Here is a 23,499-nt window from a genome sequence, read left to right as displayed (position 1 = left end):
TTTATTAGGAAATTAATACTTTTATTCAGCAAGGATGTAGTAAACTGATCAAAAGTTAGCATTGCAAAAAAAAATGAAAATCTTTTTTTTTTCTAATTTTCATCATTAATGATAATAAACGTTTTTGAGCGACAAATCAGCATATTAGAATGATTCCTGTAGGAACATGACTAAAATAGTCAGAATAAAATAGATTAAAAGTTTAAATAGAAATAAAATTCCCAATGCTACGGTTTTACTGTATTTTTTATCAAATAAGTTTTTAAACATTACAGACCCCACACTTTTAAACAGCAAATGTATGCAAACAAAAACATTATCTGAACATGTGTATTGTTTTCCATTACATCAAATGCATTGTTCTTAATATTGTTAGATATTCACACATGAGAGTATGAATCATGTCCTTCATAAGTTTGAAACAGGCCTAACTGTTGCATGACACTTTAGTAAATGATGTCGATGTAACACATGAAAATCTACTGTTGACAAACATAGACTAACATTTTACTTCTATAACTTCTTTATAGTTTAAAGCCTGCAGAAATCATAGTTTCATTTGCTAATATAAGCACCATAAATCCAAAGCATGAAGTTGTTTAAAAGTAGGAAGATATTTGAAGTGCCTGTAACAGAAAAAAACAAAACAGCGGTCACAGCGGCCCAAAAGTGTGAAGTCATGACCTATATAATGGTGCATAATTAGGACAAAAACCAAACAGGCTCATCAACTTTTAAAAAAGAAAGAGAAGATACTTCTATGGTATTTTGGTGCAAATTCACCACCATGAAAGGTACGAGAAAATATTCAACAGACAACATTAAAGAAAAAATCTCAAAAATCTAAATATTCTGTTCAAGAAACATTTCTGTACTGGGTCACCACTTGATATCCAGTGTAAACCCACTTGAGAATCACTGATCCAAGCAACATATAAATGAATGCACACATTCCCTCCTCACACCTGAAGAACAGGGTGCCAAAAATATTAAAGAAGCCCTTTGCATTTTCCTGTCTGACTCTAATAAATGCCTTCTTGCTTCGTATGCTGCCATGTACACTATGATTCAGTGTGTGATATGTGAGCGCTCCAGGGTGAGCGAGAGAGAGAGAGAGAGAGAGAGAGAATTCTCAGCGGGAAACATAATGGACGTGTTAGAAATCAAGGTCTCCAGTCGTCAAACCCAAACATGCAACCTACTGAGAATACATAACTGCTTGTGAGTAACACATGCATTGCATCCATTAAACCGGCAAGGATTACATCACATTTCATAGTTTGTGAAGTTTAGCTAGGAAAAGTGACATTTTCTTTCGGGCCCCGGTGCCTCCTTGAAAGGGCCCTTGACAAAGCCCTTAGAAACAGCAGATGTCCTGGTAGAGAACATCTGTACACACCCCCTCTCCTCCAGCACAGACAAAGGGGCATCACACACACACACACACACACACACATTTCTTAATATCTTGTTTTAATTCTGTAAGAAATCATCACAAATCTTCAAAAACATTTATGTTATAAGTTCAGCAACCAGACTAAACTTTTTAACTACATCATACAAGGGGTTGTTGGCTTGGCCAAAACCTTATTTAGCAACCTAATCATACATTATCAACTAAATATTACATCCACGTTGTATCAAATTGTACATTTCCTTACATAGTGTCCTTAAAAGACATGCAACATTAAGCTAATGCTATCCTATCAGTACACATGCAACATGTCAACAGTTTTAATAAAGCTGTTTTATGCATTGTTGCAACACTTGATCTAACGGGCGCAATGTAACCAAATCCAGAAGAATCCGCCGATACAATGTAGCCACGGATCAAAGAGCCAATATTACAGTCATTCAAACTATTTCAGTCGCTGAGTGGCTCAAGATGTCCTCGGATATTAGAAACACAGCGAAAAGCCCACCCATCCCCTCCATGTCGCAGGCGAATAAACACACACATGAACGGACACACCGCGCAAAACCAGCCGCGGTTCCTCAAACCAACAACCGGCGAGAACATCTTATATCTTACCTGGACAAACGCCTATGTATGTATGAAGATATCGGGTTCATATATCCATTAAGAGACAATCCGCTGCTCAGATACAACGTAGAAGCGTTCATGATTAACGACTCACCTTTAAAATGCTACAAAACTTAATCCAGCGTGGCCCAAAACTGAATATCTGATTGTGATGTTTGGCTTTGGGTGATTGAAATAACTTAGAAATGTGGCTCAGTTTGGTTCAGAGCGCAAGAAGGTGGTTTAAGGGGTTCAAAAAAAAGAGGAGGTGATTCGGAGACTATGGTGCACTACGTTTTCTTCTTTTCCCCAGTTGCAAGGATTGAGATGTCTCTCTGTTTTCCTTTTCTTTTTTCTCTATCTTTTTGAAAGAGGCGGGGCTTTGGGTTGAGCTGGCCAATAGCGGCGCGGTTAGCGCGGGGTCACGCCCACAATCGAGTGCGTTTTTACTGGTCAGTTTGACCACAGCAGGCCTGCGGAACACAAACATCAATTATTTTCGCACTGTACTGGAAATTCTCTTATACTTGACCCCTGGTGTTGATTTTTGTTACTTTTAAGAGAGCTCATTTTTGAAGTTTATGTGAAATTTAATTTGAATAATTAGGTTAGGTATTTACTATAAATGAATTACAAAGTATGAAATAGCCTAATATGTGAAACTAGATGAGAATATTAATGTATATATTTCAGTCTGAGATTATATTGAACTTGAATTTAATAAAAAAAAAAATTCTGCTCACATCTGAGAGAAAAGAGCAGATTAGTGACCTAGAAATAGTACTGAATCTGAAATATTTCTGCAATTTGTGTTTCCTCTTTAAAAATGAAAATATTCATCATTCATAATTGACAGTGGCAACAGTGAGAGGTATGTCAGTGCTTTTCTTCACATCATTCAGTTGGAGGTAGATTAATATAAAAAAAATCGAAGTAGTTTATTGTCACTTCAGGTCAGAGCATCACAGATCTTTACAAGACAGCCACAGTGACATCAGGTTGATTAGCCAATAAATACAAACACTTTCACTGATTAACAGTAAATATTGACAATAAATCATATAGATGTGTGTGGTTAAGCAGATACTGTAGTGCAGATGCAGATAATGTAATTCCAAAATATGTAAAGATATGCCAAAAAATGCAGCATAAAAAGAACAATATAAAATACAGTGATATTGAATACAAATATGCAAGCAAAGCTTAATAAAATGTGATAATAAAATGTGCATGTGTTATTGATGCACATGTTTTATCCACAGAATTTCTCTCTTCTCTATAAGACATTGTCTTTTTTGGCTCAACTGCAAATGCACTTCATATACCCCCAGTTTCACAGACAAGGCTTAAGCTAGTCCCATGTTTGAGCTGTCTGCAGCTGAAAATATCTTGCTCTGACATATCTTAAAATATGTTCTGTGTCAAGATGCACACCTTAATATTTTCTTCTAAGGCACTTTGTAAAAGTTGCTTAAATATCTTAATTTAACTAAGGCCTAGTCCTGGCTTAAGCGTTTGTGAAACTAGGCAATAAGTTTCAAGTAAACATTTGTTTTTCTTGTAGGATACACACACACAAACACATATTCATCCTCACAAATCCCTCACATCTTCTCCTCTCTCTTTTTCTCCCCTTATACAGCGCCGTGAAAAGGTTTTTGCCCCTTCCTGTTTTTTTATTTTTGCATTTTTGTCATACTTAAAAGATTAAGATCATCAAACTAATTGTAATATTACATAAAAGTAAAGCAAGTTAATACAAAATGCAGTTTTTAAATTATGATTTCATTTATTAAGGGGAAAAAAACTGTCCAAACTACCTGGCGTTATGTGAAAAATGTATTGCCCCCTCTTGTTAAATCATGAAAGAAATGTGATTAAAAACATTATTTTATATAATTTCACTAGCCACACCCAGGATTGATTACCGCCAGAGCTGTTGGATCAAGAAATCACTTAAATAGAACCTGTCTGACAAAATGAAGCATGCTTAAAGAGCAACACATCATACAGTGATCTAAATAAAGGAAGGTATAGATGAGAAACAAAATAGTTGACATGTTTCAGTCTGGAAAGGGTTGTAAAAGCCATTTCTTAAGCTTTGGGACTCCAGTGAACCACAGTCAGAGCCATTATCCACATATGGAGAAAACTTGGAACAGTGGTGAACCTTTCCAGGAGTGGCCGGGCTACCAAAATTACTCCAAGAGCACAACGACGACTCATCCAGGAGGTCATAAAAGAACCCAGAGCAACGTCTAAAGAACTGCAGGCATCACTTGCCTCAATTATGATCAGTGTTCATAATTAAACAATAAGACATATTCTGTGCAAAAATGGCATCCATTGGAGAGTTCCAATGCAAAATTAACTGCTGACCAAAAAGAATACAAAAGCTTGTCTCACATATGACAAAAAATATGTTGATTATTCCTAAGACTTTTGAGCAAAAATTCTGTGGACTGATGAGACAAAAGTTGTACTTTTTGGAAGGCGTGTGCCCCATTACATCTGGCGTAAAACCAACACCGCATTTCATAAAAAGAACATCATACCATCAGTCATACATGGTGGTGGAGGTGTGATGGTCTGGGGCTGCTATACAGCTTCAGGACTTGGACGTCTTTACATAATTGATGGAATCATGAATTCTGCACTCTTATCAGAAAATCCTGAAGGAGAATGTCCGGCCGTCAGTTTGTCGAGCAGGACGATGATCCCAAACGCACCAGCAAGTCCACCTCTGAAAGGCTCAAGAAAAACAAAATGAAGGTGAAAAAGGACCCCTTTATATTATTTGTGATAGTTCCAATCTAAATCAAAATGATTCCTCAACCTTCTCAAAGGTTACAATCTAAACATCTGATTCGCCATATGTGCTCCAAAGTTTCTATCTAAATCAATGATTGTACCGATGTGAGTAATGATACAAGAAGCCACTCCGAAGTATCTGAATGATTAGCATTTAAATGAATCTGAATCATGAACTCGCTTTGAAGTTCTAATCTTCTAAGCATGTATATCGCAAATCTTCTTCAATTCTTGCTTTTTTTTCCTTTAACAGTACAGAACATCAAAGCATTGAGGCAGTACAGTTATCAAAACAAAACAAAGAAAAATGAAATGACAGCGTATGTTAAAGTTGTGAGCAGTGTGTAAAGTGAAACAAGATAACCCAGGAGATTTAGAATGACCCAGGATTAAAACTTTCAAGTGTAAAAAGCCCTAAATACAATGTTTTTAAATGTACTCGAATGTTCTGGCAAGGTTCTCTCGAATTTATAAACAAACATTCTCTTATTAATGTAATAGAATGTTATCAAAATTATCTGATCTTTACAAATGTTTTGATATTAGTAAACATTAGCACAAAAATGATTTATAAACAACATTCATGGAATGTATTATTTCTGGAACATATTAGTTGGACGTTCTTCTAAATGTTACTGTTGGTTTCAAATCATTTAGAGAATATTCAAAAGTAAACATAATGCATGGAAAATTATGAAATGGAAAGTTCCAATTTTGAATGTTGAACCTATTTTGTTAGCTAGGTTCTCATTAAAACATTTAAAAATTGCTTCATTTTCTTTTTTTTAATTGGCTTGACTCAGTGTTTTCATTTTAAAAGAACATGCTTCACCTGAGTAGCTTGATCAAATAGTTGTAAAATGAAGCACTTGAGTGAACCTGTGCAGCACTGAATACTGACATCTGACACCAAACACTGAGTTTTTCTGTGCTGTAACATCCACTCAGACTGATATACGCCTGTACGGATGTGAGCAATCTTAAACAATGACATATTCTAATGCAGCAGCTCTCTCAAACTCATTTGAATGAATATTTAATCGCAATGAAGGTTTGTTCTGCTGTGTGCCGGGTCTCCTGCAGCCATTTCTCAAGGTTAGACAGAGTTATCACCGGGCCAAGCTGAAAAACAAGGATGTGCAGCTGAGATGCAACAGTGAGCAATATCTCACAATAACAGCGTCAAGGAAAAGATGCTGTTGACGAGGAGAAAACATAACCGAATTATGCTCTATGAATTATAATCAAAGGTAGGGTTTAGACAGCAGATCTCAGCGTTGTGAAACATAACTGCAGACAGATCTCTGCATTACAAAGAAACATGTGTTTACACTTGTCTGGAAAAAAAATCTAATTAGAGTGTTAAGATGCACTAATTATTTCATCAGCAGAGAACGGTATGGGTTAAATTATTTGTCTTGACCTCTCGTGTAAAACATGCCAGACTGTTTCATTAATTCATTATCTGGCAGTATTAATTATAACAAGGCCAGTGAAATGAATTGATGGAATGCCCTTAAGTTAAGGCTCTTAATTCAGAAATGATTTATGATGATTAATCTACTCTATTAACACATAATGCACTCTAATGTTTTATAATGTACCTTGACATCTGACTATCCTTTCATAATAGAAACCAGAACAGGTTTGGTTAAATGGAAATGTAACAATCTATTGAAAACTTTCCTGTTTTGGAAGAAAATGCACTTAGTTTATTTTTAACACAACTCAAATGCTTGTTGGTGCGCCGGAGCCCTTTAAAGTGCAGCACAATAAAAGATGAATCTCAATGAGATGCAGTTCTTTGATCTCAACCGGGTTATTCTGCATTCAGCAAATCCATCAGCTTGTGTCCAGCTATTTATTTTTTTTCTATATATCTTTCAACAGAATTGCAATTAGCTGTCAGCACAGAGACAAATAACATTAAGATCAAAGTTTAGCATTTGAAAAAACAAAGACTATCAGTTGATCCAGCACCAGAGTAAGTCAGACAATATTAAGAGAACAGACAATGTTAAGAGAATTCTCTGTGCCATCGCCATGGCAACATGCTTATCCTCTAGAATAGGTTATGAAAGAAATGCAATGTGCAAAACTTCATTACCATCAAAGAAATAAATACTTAATTACTTGATGTCATGTTCTTGGATTACATTTCAAAATGTGGGCTAAACAAAGACGGCGATTCCTCCCAGTAACTCTCCCTGGGTTCCTGCAATCTGGACGTGTGGCTCAAGGAAATCTGGAGAGCACAGAGGATTCTCCTCGCTGTGTTTTTCCAGGTGTGCACAGACTGCGATACAGCTGCCGTTTCAAATGCAACACCTGCTAGAATAAGATGGCAATCTCATGCTCTCTCTTTGAAGCTGAGATAACGTAACGCCGTTCACTGTTTAATCTCTTTCAAAGACAGGATTCTGAGCTTTAGCCCGAACGTCACACTGCCCTGCTGAGTTTTTTCCCCCTTATATCCACACAAATCCCCATTTCTCACTGTGAACCACATCAGGTGAGTAAAATGCCACATTAAATGGCCATTTAATTTTGTGATTCTCGCTAGTTCTCACTATTCTCACTGATACAACATTATATATTTTTCATTTTTTCACCTTCATTTTAAAGTTTTAGTAGTGTTATTATGTACTTGTGTCATTTTTATTATTTAAAAATTATTATATTGTTTTTTTTTTTTTAATTTTTAATTATTGGTTTACTTCAGGTATTTTAGTATCTCAAGTTCAACAAAGCAAAAATTAGAAACGTTTTGCCTATAGCAAAAATTAAAAAAAGTTTAAGTAATAGTAGTATTACTCTAGTAATAGTAACATCATTTTTAATATATTTTTTTTAATGTTAGTAATTATTAAAATAAGTTAAATATTATGCTGGTATACCAAAAATTCCAAATATGAAAAAAAGTCAATATGTCAGTAAGATAACACTATTTTTCATTAAATTATTGTCACAGTTATTTATTTCTGAGATAAGTTTGTTCTAATACATATAGGCTGACAAAGTTGATAAATACAAGAAATATTTTTTTAAAAAAAAAATCTTTCTTTCACATACAACTGAGCTGAAACTGTTTATTGTTTTCTTATTATACAGTATATCACATTCAAAACTGATGCTCTTTACATAGTGAAACAGATTTCAGAATTTGTGACCCTGCAAAGCTATAGTACTCTAGTGGTCATGCCCAGCATAGACAGACAATAGGACACTGACCTCTGCTGGTTAAAGCAGAGAATGACATTAGAGTATCATGCTTGTGTCACAAACAGTAACTGAAGTCTGATCATCTCTGATTGTGTTATTTTAAGGGGTTAATGAGAGGTTGGTGACTGCTAGTACACTTAGTGGAGTGTTCTGGTAAGAGTCATCCCTCCCAAACCACATGAAACACTCCTCGGCCTGATCCGTAGTGTTCATTTGAGACCTCGCTGAGTGATCTCTGGGGAAGCGTCTTCTGAGTGTGTCTTCTCTGCCCTCTGTTTCCTGTTTAGGCAGGAAGTCGGTTCGATAAGCTGAGTGGTCCCACTGTGCTGTGCTATCCGGACTCAAGGCTTCATCATAATGGCACAGGTAGAAATGAGAGTTATGCTGGCGACGCTCATCAAAACATTTCTTACGGCCGAAACCCTGAACACATACACAGGGACATGTTCATAAAGATTTGAGATATGATAAATAGAATAACTGTTTATCATAATGTTGAGCTCACCTGATCATACACGTCAACAGAGTGCTGCAGTGCTGTGCGGTTATCATGTGCTGACAGTGGATATTCTCTGCCCATTATTTTCTGCCACAGAAAGCCTCAACATGAGAATCTTTCTTCATAAAAGGATGAATCAGCATGATTACAGTTAAAAAATAATTTCCTCCAGAAATTTTCTATCTGTAACCAGTGCTCGATGAAATTCTTTTTCGTAGTCAATTTAATTGTAGCCCATCACTGAATAAAAATTACATGACGGAAATTGTAGTTAATGATGAAATCCGTTGCATTACTCATTCTAGGTAATATAATCTGACTTTTTGATTACTCATATTAAATTACATGATAGTTTTCCAAACTGGGGTTTGTGAATACAGGGGTTAATAAATTATTGTTATTATAATATTTTAATTAAATCTTAAAACATAAGCCATGACATAATCATGCAATAAATAAAAAAGTAACTGTAGTCTGATTGAGTATTTTAAAATAATCAAACCGAACATTTAATCTAATATTAAATTTGTTAATATTTCCTTTTTTTTTTTGATTATGTGACCCAGATTATATAATCAGTTACTATCTAACACTGGCTGTAATTTGCTGTATTTTGTAGTAAAATCTGAATATGAAATACCTATCAAAATATCACTTTATTTTAATAGCAATAGCTAACCTTTTCAGGATCGATGAATATTTTGGGATATCTCTCCTCTTCTTGTGTCAGGGCTTGAGGAACTCCATGTGCCAGCATTGAACCTGTGCTCATGCACAGATCACGTGTTTGTTCAGTCTGTGACACAACCGTGGGAATAAACTGGAAGAGACGAGCAGGCACAATGATGAATGAATAAATCAATTAGAGAAAGAAAGAAAGAAAGAACTAGGCGAGAGCAGTGTAAAATTCAGCCTAAAGTTGAAGACTTGTTGAAGAAGTGGTTATCTTACCCAGTTTCCACTCTTGTTCTTCTTATTAAAGTATCTCTTGCCTCCATTACTCATTGTCACTGCATAAATTTAAACACAACACATAACTAAGTTTACTACTAACTAAAGCAGGTGAACTCAGGTGAACGAGAGCAAACTGTGATTCTGTAACCATGGCAACAGAACGCATACGATATTCATAAACAACCGAGCACAGAAAACAAACACACAACCACAATAATAATAAAAAAACACAATCACAATAAATATATGCATTTTTAACACGCAATACCTGTATGTAGATACACTGAAGTTAATAATATTACACTATGATGAGAAACGTTTATAATAATATATATACAATTGTTTATTATTTATTTATATGTATAGTAATAATTATAAACTAGCGTTTATATAACGTTATAGTAAAGCTAGCATGTATATATAGTAATATAATACTTTAATCACATTCAATATATAAAATGCCATTATTATAATAATTGAAAATATAACGTAAAATAACATTTAAGTAAAATCTAACGTAATTATTTTAGTTTAAAATACCGTTAATGCGTTTTAACGGGTATATTATTTATATAACTACGATATGAAAAAACTAATATATACAAATAAACTGATATTTATGAGTATTTAGTACATTATATAACCTATATATCTTAAATATATAACAAATTCATATTGATGTGTTTTTAAAATTATATGTAGTATTTTAGTCAAAGACACTTTTAACGCATTTCTACATTTTTCCACTCCTTTCTAGAACGTCCTTTCGCTGACGTCACGTGTACATCCGGGTTAGAGCTACAGTAAGTTTGGAACGCTCACAGTTACAGTTAGAGAAGCTGCCAGGTGATAGACACAGGATTTCCTCAGAAAACAGCTTTTATTTAGTCGCCTGAGAGTTATCGATTAATCTGACAGATTTCTGCAAGTCACTTGCATATCGACATTTAAGATAAAACTGTGAGAAATGTAATGAAAAAAGCAACATGGTCTGCTGTGTGATCCAGTAACGTTAGTTAGTTTAGCAGATTTATGATCAGTTACTGCGTATGAGTGAAAGAAACAGCGACTGTATGTTTTAAACGTTACCTTCGTGTAATTCGTCGTTTTGTGGAGGTTATGGATGGATGAGTGAGGTGAATATGAGCTCTCAGGATAAGAAGACGGACTCAGATCCCAGACATGAGGAGGATCAGAGCAGCCCTGCATCTGAAGACAACAAACAGGTCTGATAGTTTGTGTCCTGAGCCCTGTAACACTATAATGTGACACTATTAGAGACTGTCATTACAGTAAGATGATGGTCATATCTTACATTTATGCATTTAGCAGACGCTTTTTTCCAAAGCGACTTACAGTGCATTTACATTTTTTACCTAACATGTGGGAATCGAACCCACAACCCTTTTCCCTTTTCTACCACTGAGCCACAGGAATGTGCACTAATTATGCATTTATGTTGCTTTGCATTTCTGGAAATGTGGATGGATGTCATCAGGTTCAAAGATGTTCAGTCCTATTGAGATGAATGTTGTATGTATGTTATTCGTGGTTTTAGATTATTTGTCTGGGTAACAATGAAGTGAAGAGTCGTGCGGTAGTGAAGTACTCGGCCGCTCCGCCGTCCTCATCCTATGCATTACTACAGGAGAAGACCGACCTCAAGCTGCCCCCAGCAAACTGGCTGCGGGAAAATACTCAGCTGGGCACCGCAGGGACCACCGTACTCGGATCCAGCAGGAAGAGCAAACCCTTCTCCAGGTATCACTATTAGTTTAGATATATATTTGTGTATTTGGCCGATGCTTTTATCTTAAGTAACTTGTGTTCGATTTCCATTGCATTCCCTGGAAATCAAACCCATGATCTTGACATTGCGAGCATCATGCTCTGCTGTTTGATCTGCAGGAAAGCTTGTGTCACATTTAATGTGAGCTTTTCTGTATTACATTTCAAATGTATTCCATTTTACGTTACATTTAAAGGGATAGTTCACCCAAAAATGAAAACAATGTCATTAATTACTTACCCTCATGTCCTTCCAAACCTGTAAGACCTCTGTTCATCTTCGGAACACAAATTAAGATATTTTTGAAGAAATCCGAGAGCTTTCTGACCTTCTATAGACAGCAGTGCAACTGACCCGCTCAAGGCCCAGAAAGGTTGTGAGGATATCTTTAAAATAGTCTTTGCAAATAAAAAATATTCTTGTAGCTTCATAAATGTATGGTTGAAACACTGATGTCACATTTATTATTTTAACAATGTCCTTACTATCTTTCTGGGCCTCGAATGTGTCAGTTGTGTTGCTGTCTATGCAGGGTCAGAAAACTCTCAGATTTAATCAAAAATATCTTAATCTGTGTTCTTACAAGTTTGGAACAACATCAGGGTGAGTTATTAATTACAGAATTATAATTTTTGGTTGAACTTCCCCTTTAATGAAAATTTGTATATTTAGATGGCGGTGAAGCTGATCTTTCTGCACCTACTTGTTTTTTTTCTCTTTGTTAAATTGCAGTTTTGGGATGGCGTACGACTTCATTGACTGTATAGGTGATGATGTTGATGTTGTGTCTGATTCAGAGGTGAGTGTTGTATTGAGAATACAAAGTCTTCTTTATATGATGCAATAAATTAAAATTACTTTCTTGAATATTTGATTCTGATTGGTTGATCACAGTGCTCTGCTGTCATATGTTTGTATAATGATATTAGAGAATATAACTAAACATTATGCAAGGTAAACTTTTTTTTTTTGTGTGTGAAATAATTAATGCTTTTATACAGCAAGGATGTATTCATTGTTCAAAAGTGACAGGAAAGACATGAATAAAGTTACATTTGTATTTATCAAAGAATCCCAAAAATGTTATCAGTTTTCACAAAAATATGAAGCAGAACCGTCTTCAACATTGATAATAATAACAGATGTCTCTTGAGCAGCAAAGCAGATTTAAATGATTTCTGAAGGATCATGTGACACTGAAGACTGGAGTAATGATGCTGAAAATTCAGCTTTGCATCACAGGAATAAATTACATTGTTAATTATATTCAAGTAGAAAACATATATTAAGTTGCAGTAATATTTTACAATATTATGTTTCTTACTGTTTCTTTGATCAAATAAATGCAGCCTTGTTTTTAAGTTAGTTTTTACATTTTGAATGGTTTATTTATGACTTTTTTTTTCTTGATCTAAACAGAATATCAAGAAGTTGTTGAAGATCCCCTACAGTAAGTCTCATGTCAGCATGGCTGTTCACAGAGTGGGCGGCACGCTACTGCTAGATGAACTGGACATTCAGGAGCTGTTCATGAGGTCATCACAGGTAACGGGGAATAGTCACTTTATTCTCTTAGCATTATTGTATTTGGTCATGGAGCCTATAAGAGCATCTCCATTTAACCTTCTAATGTCTATTCCTCAAACCTGGTATCAATATACTGAATAATTTAGCAGGAAAACATTTATTTATGCTTTTCAAATGATGTAGGATTTATTTTATATATGAAGGGAGTGTTTATGCCATCAGATTAGCCTAATATTCCAAATGCCCTGTAGACTGGTGACTGGACGTGGCTTAAGGAGTTTTACCAGCGTCTGATCGACCAAAAGTGGCAAAGAAAGAAGAAAAGTAAAGAGCACTGGAATGAGAAGGCCATCCTCTCGAAGTTTCTCTATTACAGGTGAGAACTGATTTTACATGATTGCCATCCCCTTACAGCACTGATTTCATCACTTCCATTCACAATACTCTCCTGTGTTTCAGTATTAACAGTGATGGGACTGCAGTGCCTGTGCCGTCAGATACAGAGCAGGCGGCAGAAAAGGGATGTGGGACGGCGGCTGAAGGACCGTCTTGGCCTGCCACCTACAACAGTTCCACCACTGAATCTGACGAGTCTGCGATACCAAAGCAGGTGCGCTCAGCTTTTCGTCTGCTTCTCATTTCTCATGTGCTCTGAGGGAATCTGAGGCTGAATCAGCTTGTTCACTGTCTTTCAGGAGCAGGTGGATACATACACATTAGGTCACGTGTCTTCGGTTTCTAAAGAGCAGAATCTGCCCACATTGTTCAATGAAGGAGAAAATAGTCAGGTAATAAACATTTCATTAACATTCTGTAACTTCCAAAGTCATATCTTTGACCTGCACCTAAACATTTTGCCTTTACAACATTTAAAAAATATTTTTATGTTAGTTTTCTCTATCTCTCTTATGGTCTCAGGGTTTGAGGAATGACTTTGTCCGGAATATTCTATGGACGTTTGAGGACATCCACATGCTTGTGGGATCAAATATGCCCATATTTGGAGGTGGCCGATACCCAGCAGTCAGTCTACGACTCAGGTTAGAGATCTAGGGGAAGTTGTGGCCTAATGGTTAGAGGGTTGGACTCCCAATCGAAGGGTTGTGGGTTCTAGTCTCGGGCCGGACGGAATTGTGGGTGGGGGGAGTGCATGTACAGTTCTCTCTCCACCTTCAATACCACGACTTAGGTGCCCTTGAGCAAGGCATCGAACCCCCAACTGCTCCCCGGGCGCCGCAGCATAAATGGCTGCCCACTGCTCCGGGTGTGTGCTCACAGTGTGTGTGTGTGTGTGTGTGCTCACTGCTCTGTGTGTGTGCATTTCGGATGGGTTAAATGCAGAGCACAAATTCTGAGTATGGGTCACCATACTTGGCTGAATGTCACTTCACTTTCTACATTTAATTAATTAATTAATTTTGTGCCATTTCATATATTTTAGGATATATTTATCTGCTTTTGAATTTTTCCAAATTTATTAAATTTGAAGGCTAAACTCTATACCAGTGTTCAAAAGTTTGGGGTCAGTAAGATTTAAAAAAGTAATATTTTATTCAACAAGAATGCATTAAATTTATATTTAATATTTATATTATATTATAATATAATATTTAGCTTTATATACATCAAAGAATGCACAAAATATTAAGAAGTACAACTGTTTTCAACCTTGATAATAATAGTTTGAGCATCAATTGAGGTTTGTCAATTTAAATATTTAAATTTTAAAGTATATTACAACAGAAAAAGGTTATTTTTAATAGTAGCAATATTTTACATTATTGACGTTTTCACGTCAATTCATTTTTGATTAAATAGATGCAGACTTGTTGAGCATAGGAAACAACTTGCAGAAATATTTTTTGTACTCGTATATCTTTTAAGAATTGTATATATTTATTTTAAATACTTCACTTTGTCTTAACAGGGACAACAACAAACCAATCAACATTCTCACAGGAATTGATTACTGGCTAGATAATTTGATGTGTAACGTACCAGAGTTGGTCATGTGCTTTCACGTCAATGGCATTGTGCAGGTGATTATTAAATAGCTTTGCACATATTGATGTACAACAATATACAATTTCCTAACAACTCTTATTTCATTTACAGAAATATGAAATGATAAAGACAGAGGACATCCCGAATTTGGAGAACTCTACGTTCTCGACGCGGGTTGTCAAAGACATTGCACAGAATATCCTATCATTCCTGAAATCCAACTGTACCAAAGAAGGACACACGTACTGGCTCTTCAAAGGTGGGCGGCTGATGTTCTTAAGTTTGCTTTCTAACTTCTTCAGCTAAAGTGACTTCTTAAATCACTAATGTCTGTTTTGTGTCCATTCAGCTAGTGGAAGTGACATCGTGAAGCTGTATGACCTCACTACTCTGTGTGAAGAAGCGGCAGAGGAGAAATGCCAAAATCCCTTTACACTTCCTGTAGCGGTGCTTCTCTACAAGTATGATTTACATTCATAACTACCATTCTGTTCCATAAGTTTCATCAGTAAGCATCAGAGACAAATCTATTTGATGTTTTGCATGACAGAGTGGCTAGCAACATGATGCTAAAGAAGAGCCAAAACAGGAAGAACTATGGGACCATCAGAACTCTGTTGCTCAACTGTATTAAACTGCTGGATGAGGAGCGGCATCCACAGGTATGAAGCTTCATTACATTATATTAATTTAATGTAATGCATGATATTGAGCTGATGCATGATATTGACAGTTTTCTTCTGTTTGCTGGTTTAGATCATCGCTTCGGCTCACTACACACTGGCAGAACTGTTTCAGCTGGATGATGTGAGTGAGGACGAGGGGAACGGGGAGTCACTGAGGGGCGGGGGATCTGAAGACAGCTACAGTGATGAGGAGGAGGAGGAGGAGGAGGAAGAGGAAGACGAGAGCTGCTCCTACAGCACCTCCTTTGAGCCGCAGGATGACTCCAAAGCTGTGGCCATCATCAAGTCTGTCTGGGAGCTGTCGGTTCCAGAGAAATACAAGAGCACACATCAAATCAGAGTATGAGATCAGTCTTTTTTTGTACACTGAAATTATTGAATATAAGCTATTTGATGTATAGTAGAAGATAAAATGGTCTATTTAGATATTTGTAAACGTACTCTTTTCCACCTTGCATGAATTTGCATAATGATTTAGCATCATGTTACCAATGTATCATGTTACTATTAGCATTATGTTGCCTTCCAGCCCAACGGTGCATTTCCTGTGTCCCAAGACAAGGAGGTGAAGTGCCGACTGGTTCTCAGCTACGTTCTAAAGGTAAGAGAATTAGATCAATATTTATTTTCATATTTTTGTTCATGTGTATGCATTTTCTTAGTTCTCTGGACTTCATCTATCTATCTATCTATCTATCTATCTATCTATCTATCTATCTATCTATCTATCTATATTTATCTATCCTTCGTTCTATCTTATACATCAATCTATTTTTCTATCCATCCATTAGTCCATCTATTATTCATCCATCCATCCACCCACCCATCTATAATCCATCTGTCCATCCATCCATCTGTTCATCATTCTGTCTTATCCATCTATCCATAATCTTCCATCTATCCATCTGCCATTCTGTCTTGTCCTTCCTGTCCATCCATTTATCTTGTCTCATCTGTCTATCCTGTCTCTCCGTTCATCCATCTATCCATTCATCCGTCCATCCATCCTTCTTGTCTGTCCATCTATCCATCCATCTTGTCCGTCCATCCGTTTGTCTTTCCATCCATCAATCCATCTTGTCTGTCCATTCATTCATCCATCTTGTCCATTGATCCATCAGTACATCTGTCGATACGTCCGTCCATCCATCTTGTCTGTCCGTCAATCCATCAGTCCATCTTGTACGTCCATCCCTCCATCCATCTTGTCTGTCCGTCCATCCATCTTGTCCGTCTTTCTGCCCTCCATCCATCCGTCCGTCTGTCCCCATCCATCCATCTTGTCTGTACGTCTATCCATCCATCTATCTTGTCTGTCCATCCATCCATCAATCCATCCATCCATCCATCCATCTCAAAAAAATAACCCTAATGCAAAACCTCATCTGTGTGTTTAGGGTTTAAAAGCTGTGGATAGCAGCATAAAGAAAGAGAGTGACCTTCCTGCGGCCGACCCCAGTACACCTATCCCTCTAAAATACGAGGAGAGGAGTCAGAATGGAGCTAGAGACGTGGAGAAAGAGATCGCTCTGCTTCTGGACAGAGGTCAGTCACCTCATCCATTCACTTCCTCTGAACCGGTTTCTTCTTTCATTATTTGATTATGTACAATGCTCATCTTCATATTGGTTCCCACAGTCGGGCCGTGTAATGAGGAGCTGAAGGTGCCGACCCGCTCTGGGATGTTACCGGGCACATGGCAGCACCGCATGAAACTGCAGCTGTTCCTGAAAGCGTCGAAAGCGTACTATGTCCTGTCAGAGGCTGCAACAAACCTGCTGAAGTACGGACGGGCCCTGCGCTATATCAAACTGGCTCTGCAGTGCCACGGTAAGAACAAGCAGCTCTCAGTGTTGTCAAAAAACTTCAGGACATACATTGTCATTCAAAAGTTTGGGATCAGTAAGATTTTAATTTTTTAAGTAATTAATGCTTAAATTAAATTAATACATGTTTCTTGAGACCAAATTATTAGAATGTTTTCTGAAGCATCATGTGACACTGAAGATTGGTTTAATGATGCTGAAAATTCAGCTTTGCATCACAGGAATAAATGACATTTTCAAATATATTAAAAAAGTTAAAATACAGAAAACAATTATTTAAAATTGTAATGTTATAATTTTTATAATAAAGTCTTGTTTCAGGAACATTACAAATATTTTACTGACCTCAGACATATGAATATTGAATGTGAATATTTTACACTTGAGCATGATATGTTCTTATTAAAACAGGAAGTTAAAAATATATAATTAAAGACTGTTAATTAAGCAGCTTCTTTAGAGCTTATCTGTTCAAACTTGATCGAGATGTGCTTTATCTGTTCCTATAGATGGCTATTGCTCCATTGGTGGTGGTCTCCACCCGCAGGTGCTTCTGTTCCACTGCCAGTGTCTGTCTCTGTGTGGAGATGTTCAGCTCATGTTGGCCCAGAATACCTCAAACAGAGCCGCCTATCTGGAGGAATACAACTACCAGACTAAAGACGACCAGGAGATCCTCCACTGCCTGCACCGCGAGAGCTCCTGCCAAGGTCTGTACACTACATCACACGCTCTTTGTGCTGAAGAAATTATAATATATTGTTTATTATGGTAGCAGCTACTGTAATTACTGCAACACCGATGTGGAATGGGATTTTGGACCAGTGATGTGGATTGGATATTAAAACTCTTGGAAGAGACTGTGTCTTATAACATTTGTTTTTTGGTCTCTCAGCCTTTAGCATGGCCACTGATCTGGCCTCAGACCCAGAGTACCAGCTGATCGTCAGCTGCAAGTGTTACGAGGCCGCCCATGACCTTTTGACCTCAGGAGTTCTGAAGGACTTGGGACAGGAGCAGCTGGGTCAGGTTCTGAAACGGCTTGGTAATATCCGTAACGAGATGGGGGTCTTTTATATGAACCAGGCCGCGGCCATGCAGGCGGAGAAACAAGGAGGTAAGGGGTTCTTAAGTTTCTATTAGACTTTAACAACAAACATTAGGGGTGGTTTATCGAAAGTAGTTTGTGAAGTATAGCTTTTTGTTCTCCAGCACGCAGGAGCGTGTGCATGGCTGAGCAGGAGCTGTGGAAGAAGAGTTTCTCATGTTTTGAGAAGGGCATGCAGGATTTCAATGCAATTTCAGACTCTGTGAACACAGCCCTGCTGCTGTGTAACATCGGTCGACTCATGCGTATCTGCGCTCAGGCTCACTGCGTGATGACATCAGAGCACAGCCGCGGCGAGTTCTCACCAGAAGAAGCCCTCTACTACAACAAGGTTAATTATCACACATAAAGTCTTGAACTGTACCTGAACATTTAAGATGTTTAACAGCTTCTGAAATGCATTTGATTTGCCGATTGTAAGAATAATGATTTTAATGGTGATGATAATTGTATTATTTTTATATCAAAATACAACAATAATATTATTAATAATACAAAAAAAAGATAATATTTAGTAGTAGTAATACATTTCAGATTTTTAAGTCCCTTGGATAAATTGATTCTTGTAAATGTTATACTTCATTCATAATAAGACTAGAAAGAGGGTCCTTGTTTACTGTAGCTTAATCACAGTAGCTGTCTCTCTCTCTCTGCATCAATAGGCGATAGATTACTATCAGCGGGCACTGAAGTCTCTGGGCTGCAGGGAGAGTCACTCAGCCGTCTGGGACTCTGTAAACTGGGAACTCTCTACAACATATTTCACATTAGCCACACTCCTCCAGGACTATGCACCGCTGTCCCGTAAAGCACAGGAGCAGGTACACACACACACGCACACTTTATTCTGTCTGTACCATGAACTCCACTTGACATGAGCGGACTGTGTTTCAGATCGAGAGGGAAGTTACCGAGACCATGATGAAGTCCCTGAGGTACTGCGATCTGCAGACGGAGTCCGCTCGCCAGCCGCTCTACCAGTACAGAGCAGCCACTATCCACCACAGACTGGCTTCAATGTACCACAGCTGCTACCGCAACCAGGTACAGCATCAGAAACCTGCAGAGGAAGAAGCTACACCTTCATCTTCAACATGCAGTGAGACTTAACAAGGTTTGTTCTCTCTCAGGTTGGAGACGAGAGTCTCCGTAAGCAGCACAGAGCTCTGGCAGAGCAGCATTACTGTAAGGCAGTGCGTCTCTTCATTAGTCTGAGTGACGCCCCGTGCGAGCTGCTCCGCACGCTTCTGGAGAGAGTAGCCTTCGCTGAGTTCACCATGGCAGGTGAGAAACAGACTGCAGGAAATATCATCTGGGAGAGGCTGAAGGGACACGAGGAAACCTCTTATCGGGTGTTTGATTGTGTTTTCCAGGTCAGAACAGTAGTGCTGTGAAACTGAAAACTCTGACAGGTGCTCTAGAGATCATGTGTGAAACACGTCACGCTTTCAGACTCATCCATAAAGAGCTGCTGGAGCAACAAGAGAAGGTATATACACAGACATATAATAATAATAATAATAATTATAATATAGTATCTCATTTATATGTCCCTTAGGTGAGTGTCTTATATAAACATTGTTTTATTAATGTTAATTTGCATTATGATCATAATAATAATAATAATAATAATAATGCTTTCTCATTTGTTAGTCCATTGTAGATTGTACAAGTACATTGTATTAAGGTTGTTAAATTAAGATGTTAATATTTATTATATAAATATTATAATATTATTTTTATGATTATTATTATATATAAATTTCTAATATATAAATCCCTTGAATAAATGAGTATTAAGGTTATTATATTTATACTATATAATTATATTTATTATCATTACTATTATTAGTAGTAGTAATTTCTAATTTGTTATTCCCTAGCACAATATAGCCTATAAAAGGTTATTATATTAGTTTTATTTTATTAATCATCATTATCAATTGAATTGAAAATAATAAATAAATATTTCTCATTTGTAACTCTCTTGGATAAACTGTATTATATTAAGGTTAATATTTATCATCATTACTATTATTGGTAATATTAATATTTATAACTTCTCATTTGTTAGTCCCTTGCATGAATTTGTCTGTGAAGACAATAAAGATAATAATAATCATAATAATGATGATGATAATCATGATCCTCCTCATCATGGACTAGTGTCTTATATATTTAATTATTTGTGTTTAATATTTTGTTTATTATTATTATGAACAATAATGATTTCTCATTTGTAAGTCCCTTTGAAAAAGTGTCTTAGATTTATATTATTATAGAATTATATTATTATTTATAATGACAACAACAATTGTTCTCTGTTGAATGGTCAGTTTTACACTGTTATGTGCTGTATGTTGACAGATGCTGACGCCAGTAGACTCGGACAGACCTGAAGAACTCCAGGCTTCAGATAGTTCTTCCTCTTCTGAGCTCAACACTGATGAGGTTGTGAAGTTAACTGGTGTCTTTGAGCCTAGTTTCTCCTTCCTGCTGCTGCAGCTTATCAAACTCAGCACTGCAAGCAAACGCAAACTTAGGTGAGAGATATGAAATATGCACACTTTATACGCAATATACTTCAGTACCATATTCCATATAAACTCAACAGATTTAGTATCATTACTAACAAAGCATTATAGTGTTTCGAGATGTGGCGCTTAATGTATATGTGGTGTTTTTTTGTTTTTAAATGCAGTGGTAAAGAAGAGGAGCATGTGAAGATCTACAAGAGCGTATATTCTCGCCTCCTGCGGGCCGAAAAGTCCGTCCCGCTCATTCAGCGTGTTTCCCTTTTCATGGAGCTGCTGGATCAGCTGAAACCACCGACAGGAAGAGATGAAGCAAGATCATCATCTTGAGAATCAAATCTAAAGGACTCTTCGGCTACCTGACGTTATTAATGCCAGTTTAGAGTTGAAACAATCTTAATTTTACACAACCAACCACAGCTGATGTGTTAATAAGTTTTGGCAAGTGACTTGGAAAGAAAATGTGAACTACATCGCTCGCCAGCAGTGCCTTTCTTCTGCTCACATTGTGCTGGACTTTCTATAAGAGTCTCGAGATATAAGAGACTCCTATTAGAGTCCACAGACTCTAACTACATGAAACAGTATGATAATAAACCCAAACTGTACAGCTGTTTGTAGAGCAGATATTTATTGTTAATGAGAAAATATGTACAAAATGAGAAACATGGGTTTGTTTGACTTTTTATTTGGAAGCACACTTGCAGGCTATTCTTTTTCTGCTGTATAAATAAGCTCATGAACTGTGAAAAAAGATTTTCAATAAAAATGTGCAATAATTTAGCAAAGGTCAATGCAACAGCTGTGGTTATCTAGTTAAGGGATTGTACAAATTTGTGATGGCTTGGCTTTTAAATCTTTTAACAAAATTCAAAGCTGCTCAAAGTCATTGTCATTTTTTTGTTTTTCAGAACTGAAAGACATGTCATATATACATGTAAGAACTTGGCTATATGTTGTACAACTTTTTATAATTTTTTAACCACGAAAGTCCAGTGTATTCCCCAAATTCATTCCAAAGCTATGCTTAAAAGTATTATTTTATTATCGCTGGCTTCGTAAATACACTTTCAAGAAAAAAATAAACTAAGTAAATGATTATCAACGCTTGAGTCTCATAAAATAATAATAGTAACACCTGTTACTCTAAAAAAAAAACTTGGTTTAAGCATTTTAATAACATTAATATTCATTAAATATAATTGAGACTACTGGTGATTAGAAAAAAGTAAATAAACAGAATCTTATATGTGTACCTCACCGTTATATGATATGTGGCTTTTTAATAAACATTTTACTGAGAAAAAAAGAAAAGAAGGGTAAAGTCCTCGTCAAGATGGCTACTCGATATGGACATTATTATGACACAAAGAGCATCATGGGAGCTTCCTGACGTGAACTACAGTAGCCAATCAGCCACCCCATCTACACATTTTTTTTTGTTTTGGTTTGTTTACATATGTAAATGTAAGTGTGTGTGTGTGTGTGTATATATCTAAGTGCTGCCAAATGATTAATCGTATCAAAGATAAAAGTTTGTGTATATAATGTATTTGTGTAAATAAACACACATACAGCACATATTTAAAAAATATATTTATATGTATTTAAATCATATAATTTATATAATATAAATATTATATCATATAAATATAATAATATATAAACGTAAAATTTTTCTTAAATATATGCGTATGTGTATTTATATATACATAATAAATATACACAATAAACACATATATTATGTAAACAAAAACTCATATTTTGGTTGCATTCTGTGATTCAGTATAATTATGCATCCATCCATATATAATTTAAAATATATGTATAAAATATGTTTGTATAAGTTTGCAAGGACATGTTAGTTAGAGTCATCCTCACATGTAGATTCTCTCTCAGCACAAGAGGCTTCATCTGAATCTGGCTCGATCTGTCCATGATGCAGTAGAGGAGCAGAGGGCTCTGGCCACTATTGGACGAACAATCCTCTTCCTCTTTGATTCGGATAATTCACGGGACAGCTTGAAGCATGCAGAAGATGCATTCAAGAAGAGTTTGGCCATTGTATATGAGCACCTGGAAGGTTAAAGAATGAATTTATGCATATAAAATGACATGGTTTACCTGGTCAAAATACTACTACTAGTACTGTAGGTAGTATATATACTATGATAATCTACTATGTTTGCTATAAAAGGAGACTTTGTATACTGTATCTCTGTTTTTGTAGGTACCGTATCATCACGAGATCTGAGTGAGATGAAAGCCCGTCTGCTGCTGAATCTGGGCTGTGTGATGGGATGAAGAAATGATTTCATACAGTGATTTCATACAGCAATGCATTTACATCGCAGACTTATACTTTTATTCAGGAGGGATGGATTGGATGGAATACTTATTGATCATAAGTAACAGTAAAGACATTTGTAATGTTATGAAAGTTTACAAAATGTTACAAAATTAATTAATAAAAAAAAAACAAGAAACAATAGAAAAAATTACATACATACTTATAC

General features: G+C 36.3%; 3 protein-coding genes across 5 annotated transcripts in view; 1 reads left to right on the top strand and 2 right to left on the bottom strand.

The window, feature by feature from the left end:
- Window positions 1–2,365, bottom strand: part of LOC127976434 (C-terminal-binding protein 2) — a 42,571-nt gene extending 40,206 nt beyond the window's left edge. Inside the window, exon 1 of the mRNA XM_052580853.1 lies at window positions 2,139–2,365. The gene's annotated coding sequence lies outside the window, so the exon portion shown is untranslated. The remainder of the gene's footprint in view (window positions 1–2,138) is intronic.
- A 5,547-nt stretch (window positions 2,366–7,912) lies between these two features.
- tex36 (testis expressed 36) lies at window positions 7,913–9,653 on the bottom strand. The gene is made up of 4 exons (XM_052579731.1): window positions 9,507–9,653; window positions 9,235–9,375; window positions 8,562–8,642; window positions 7,913–8,479 (listed from the first exon to the last, which is right to left on the bottom strand). Exons 1-4 carry the CDS (start codon window positions 9,558–9,560, stop codon window positions 8,156–8,158), a joined length of 600 nt encoding a protein of 199 aa, XP_052435691.1. The 5' UTR covers window positions 9,561–9,653; the 3' UTR covers window positions 7,913–8,155.
- Window positions 9,654–10,262: 609 nt separating this feature from the next.
- On the top strand, window positions 10,263–22,017 carry LOC127976546 (erythroid differentiation-related factor 1). Of its 3 annotated transcripts, none has more exons than XM_052581019.1 (25): window positions 10,263–10,735; window positions 11,068–11,270; window positions 12,031–12,097; window positions 12,718–12,843; window positions 13,077–13,201; window positions 13,285–13,435; window positions 13,521–13,613; window positions 13,744–13,865; window positions 14,753–14,864; window positions 14,941–15,088; window positions 15,179–15,290; window positions 15,380–15,491; window positions 15,586–15,855; window positions 16,045–16,116; window positions 16,913–17,060; window positions 17,154–17,345; window positions 17,851–18,051; window positions 18,237–18,458; window positions 18,554–18,780; window positions 19,112–19,270; window positions 19,344–19,493; window positions 19,580–19,733; window positions 19,823–19,938; window positions 20,817–20,992; window positions 21,151–22,017. In XM_052581019.1, exons 1-25 carry the CDS (start codon window positions 10,637–10,639, stop codon window positions 21,311–21,313), a joined length of 3,720 nt encoding a protein of 1,239 aa, XP_052436979.1. In that variant the 5' UTR covers window positions 10,263–10,636; the 3' UTR covers window positions 21,314–22,017. The 3 variants fall into 3 exon arrangements, with proteins under 3 accessions (XP_052436979.1, XP_052436980.1, XP_052436978.1); XM_052581020.1 differs by having other exon boundaries at window positions 10,290–10,735; window positions 11,158–11,270; window positions 18,539–18,780; XM_052581018.1 differs by having other exon boundaries at window positions 10,290–10,735; window positions 18,539–18,780.
- Window positions 22,018–23,499: the final 1,482 nt, after the last annotated feature.

The sequence above is a fragment of the Carassius gibelio genome, chromosome B17 (genome assembly GCF_023724105.1).
Source record: "Carassius gibelio isolate Cgi1373 ecotype wild population from Czech Republic chromosome B17, carGib1.2-hapl.c, whole genome shotgun sequence".
Classification (NCBI taxonomy): domain Eukaryota; kingdom Metazoa; phylum Chordata; class Actinopteri; order Cypriniformes; family Cyprinidae; genus Carassius; species Carassius gibelio.
This window is presented reverse-complemented; position numbering and strand designations above follow the sequence as displayed.